The sequence below is a fragment of the Leishmania mexicana genome, chromosome 32 (assembly GCF_000234665.1).
Source record: "Leishmania mexicana MHOM/GT/2001/U1103 complete genome, chromosome 32".
NCBI classification, from domain to species: domain Eukaryota; phylum Euglenozoa; class Kinetoplastea; order Trypanosomatida; family Trypanosomatidae; genus Leishmania; species Leishmania mexicana.
This window is the reverse complement of record NC_018336.1, coordinates 960265-963764: the sequence shown is the minus strand read 5'-3', so window position 1 is coordinate 963764 and position 3500 is coordinate 960265. Positions and strand designations below refer to the sequence as shown.

Here is a 3500-nt window from a genome sequence, read left to right as displayed (position 1 = left end):
CGTAGGTGTGCGTCTATGCATCAAGATGTGCCCACACACACCGAGTCATCCACCACTTCCCGATACCATCCGCTGTCTTACGCGGTTCGCCCATCCTCAGAAATCGGGGCCACGCCTTTCCGTCTCTTATCCGCTGTGCTTGTTATGAGTTAGCAAAGAAAATATGGCAAAAGAAAAGCGCCAGAAAGCTAGCGTCACTCGTGCCTTGGAGAAACGCTGCGACGGCAGCCCCGCATCACGGGGTCCCTGACAGTGGCACGCCTTGTCCCTCCCGCTCCTTTGCATAGCCGCGCGCAATGCCGTGCTTGCCCTCCAGGATGTCGGCCTGAATCGGCGTCTGCCCCACCCGAGGGTCAAGACCAACGTACTCGCGCTCGTACAGGCGGGCGAGAGCACCCTGCGAGCTTCCCTGAACAATCAAGGCATCACCGCCGCTTCCAAGACTGGCACGTACCAGCGCGCCGCTGGATGTCCACTGTCCCTCCTCGACATTCTGCCTATGCTGCGTGTCAGCGTCCGTGCCGCCTGCGCGGGATTCAAGCTCGCTTCGGCGCGACTGCACGGCTCTCTTCAGCAGCGGCAGCACTGCCTGAAAGGAGGTTGTGTAGACGGCCACCATGCCGTACTGCTCGTCTGCTTGCGTGTCGTCGGTGCTCGTCAAAGCGACGAGCACCTCGGCCGGTGACACGATTGGCTTCATGAAGCCATCCCTCTTCTCGGTGAAATGGCCCTGCCGGCTGTACGGGCAGGCCACCGCGACAAAGCAGTCAACTGTGTCAACAAAGTTCGCCAGCTTGAACTCATTCAAGTGGCCGACATAGATCATGTAGCTGCGCTTCCCGTAGGCCCGAAGAAGCTGGTGGAGCTGCTGCGTCACCTCGTAGTAGCCCTCGATGGCCAGCGAGGCAACGAGGATGCCGATGGCGGAGCTTGCCCGCACGGACTCGATGTTGAAGGCGCGCTGTCTCATGCGCCGCTGCAGCATCTGCTGAGCTCGCATGCCATCACCAGTTACAAGAGCCGCAGCGACGCCGTCGGCGCACGCGGCTGACACCCAATGGTGCACAGCATCTGTCAGCTCGAGAGACGCAGACGGAGAAGCACCAGCCTCTGCAAGACACTTGGAGACATTGTGCAGCTGCTCCCTCGTCCCTGCCGTGTCACCAAAGCTACTATCCAGAACGCAAACGACGGGTACGTTGCTCACCTCAGCACCGCCGTCCCACGCAAGGTACTCGCGGCACAGGTCACTGTAGTGGAACTGGTTGTACTGCTCTGCCGTCAGAACATGGACCAGTGCCGAAGAGCCGACAGCGCCAATAAAGAGCAGGTACTGTACCTCGTGCGACGGCGCGGGCGACGATGACGAGGAAAGCAAGCGAGGAAAGCGCACGCCGTTAACGAGCCAGCAGTCCTCACCCGAGGTAGTGAACCCTGCATCGGCAACGCTGCTGGCCTCCGCGCCGTGCAACTTGGCCGGCTCAGCTGCGAGAGGGAGGCTGCGCTCTTCGAAGAGCGGCCAGTTGATTGGAACACTAGAATCGTCAGTGGTGCTCCAGCGACGCTCAGCCGCCTGTACGATGGCTTTCGTCGGGTACGTGCCAACAATAGCGAGACGGGGACGCACCGGGCAGGGTGCTCCTACCGAAGCGCCGGTCGCTTCCATCTTCTCAGCCCACCAGTTGCTGAGTCGACGGTGAACAGCCGACGCGACCCGCCGCGCCACCTCCAGCACTAAGGTCGCCTCGGCATTCAGCAGCGCTTCTACGGCGTCGCTGCCAGCCACAGCCCCAGTGGCAAGTGCATTGAAGTGAAACACTGGCTGGACATAGAAGACCGGCAGGCGGGTTGAGCGACTCATGCAGGCTTCACCAAAGTGAGCAATGCAGTCCGCCGTGTAGTGCTGGGCGGTGATCTCATCAGGGCAGCAGCTGCCAAAGGTGTTGTCGGCCAGGACAAACAAACGCATAGCGCTCGTGGGACAGTTCGGGTTGTCCATCGTCGCAGGGTTGATGTGTGCTGCTGCTGCTGCCCCAGCCGCTGCAAGTCCTCTTCGCTGGGGCGGTGCTACCGCACCAGCGGTGCAGCATTGCGACTCGTCCTTCACCGCCCCTTCCGCCCTCTTGAATTCCATCGCCTCAATGTACCGCTGATCTGTGGCGACGAGGCTGCTCAGGCAGTGCACCACAGCCACCGCATCGCCAAGAAGCTCGTCTGGAAACTGCAGGGCAACACGCATGTAGGGAAGGCCAAGCCGCGATGGCACGGCGGCGGTGCTGCAGCACAGCTGGCAGGACAATGACGCCGCCCCTCCGCCAGACGCCGTGGCCCCCTTCCCGTCATGAGTTCCCCCAGTCAAGAGGAAGTCCACGACGCGACGCAGTTGGTAGCCGTCGATGATGCGTCGCTCAGCCTCGCCTTCGTCACCGTTGACTCCGGAAGCTGAAGCAGTGCGTCGCTGGCGGTGACGATGCACCACCACGGCTGCCTCAACCGGTGCGTCGTGATACATGATACAAGAAGTGACGTGGTGCTGTTGCCCTGCTGAAATACGTGGTCTCTCTCAGCCAAGGTGCCACCGACGCAGGCGTCAGACGGCGAGCAGCCGCCAAACGCTCGGTCGCACAACGCCGCTTACCTATGAGCGAGTAGCCGAGGGAAGGTGGCGTGAGGCGGTGATGACGTTGTCTTCTTTGTTTTTGCCGTCTGACGGCCGGAATGGAAGCTTGTACGTGTTGGAGCGGTCGTCGGGGGACGGGGGGATGCATATATGAGCGGGACACTGCCGCACAAGGGGTGTGTCGTCCGTCTCAAAGTCCACCTCACCCATGCCATGCGGGCGTGCAGGTTGGGCAGCAAGAAAAAAGAGAAAGGGCGAAGGGGGGAGGGGCGGAGAAGAACAGATATGCATCATGAGGCACGCAGATGTGGCGTCACATTGACGTCACCTCGCTACCCGCCAAAAAAAGGGGGAGGGAAGAGGAAGGTCGCGGAGCGTTGTAGCGCGGCAGGTACGGCCACGTTCCCGTTGCCCGCCGATCCCTCCCCCTCAACCACTGTCGAGGCGCACACGAGGGCAGTGGCGCAGGTAACCAAGTAGGGGAGAATGAAGAGACACAGTCTGTCACACACACGATGACCGAGAAGCAGGTGGAGGCAGAGCGAACCATAAGGCACGCCAAAAAGAACCGAGGACGCCGCAAACGTGGCGTGCGGTGTTTCACCGTTGCCCCAGCGAGGCGCAGCTGTTGGATCCCACCGCCACTCCTTCACACACATACCCGCCCAAAAGCCTATCGGTGGCAACCCGCGCGCATGTGTTCACATGTCTGTCGAATTTCGACTTCATTGCTATCCTGCCAATCGCATATGTTTATTAGAGGTTTAACGTTCCGTTGAGCGTTTAATCACGCACGCACTCTGCGCATCTTGACGAGTACTTTGCCCTTCCATCAACTATGCACAGAGAGTACCAGGAGAGACCGGCGCCATGTGTGTGT

General features: G+C 60.7%; 1 protein-coding gene across 1 annotated transcript; it reads right to left on the bottom strand.

Annotated features, from left to right (window-relative positions):
• Positions 1-235: 235 nt before the first annotated feature.
• On the bottom strand, positions 236-2239 carry LMXM_32_2410 (conserved hypothetical protein; the record flags this gene model as incomplete). Its single annotated transcript, XM_003878448.1, has 1 exon — positions 236-2239. One exon carries the CDS (start codon positions 2237-2239, stop codon positions 236-238), a length of 2004 nt encoding a protein of 667 aa, XP_003878497.1.
• Between the last annotated feature and the right edge of the window lie 1261 nt (positions 2240-3500).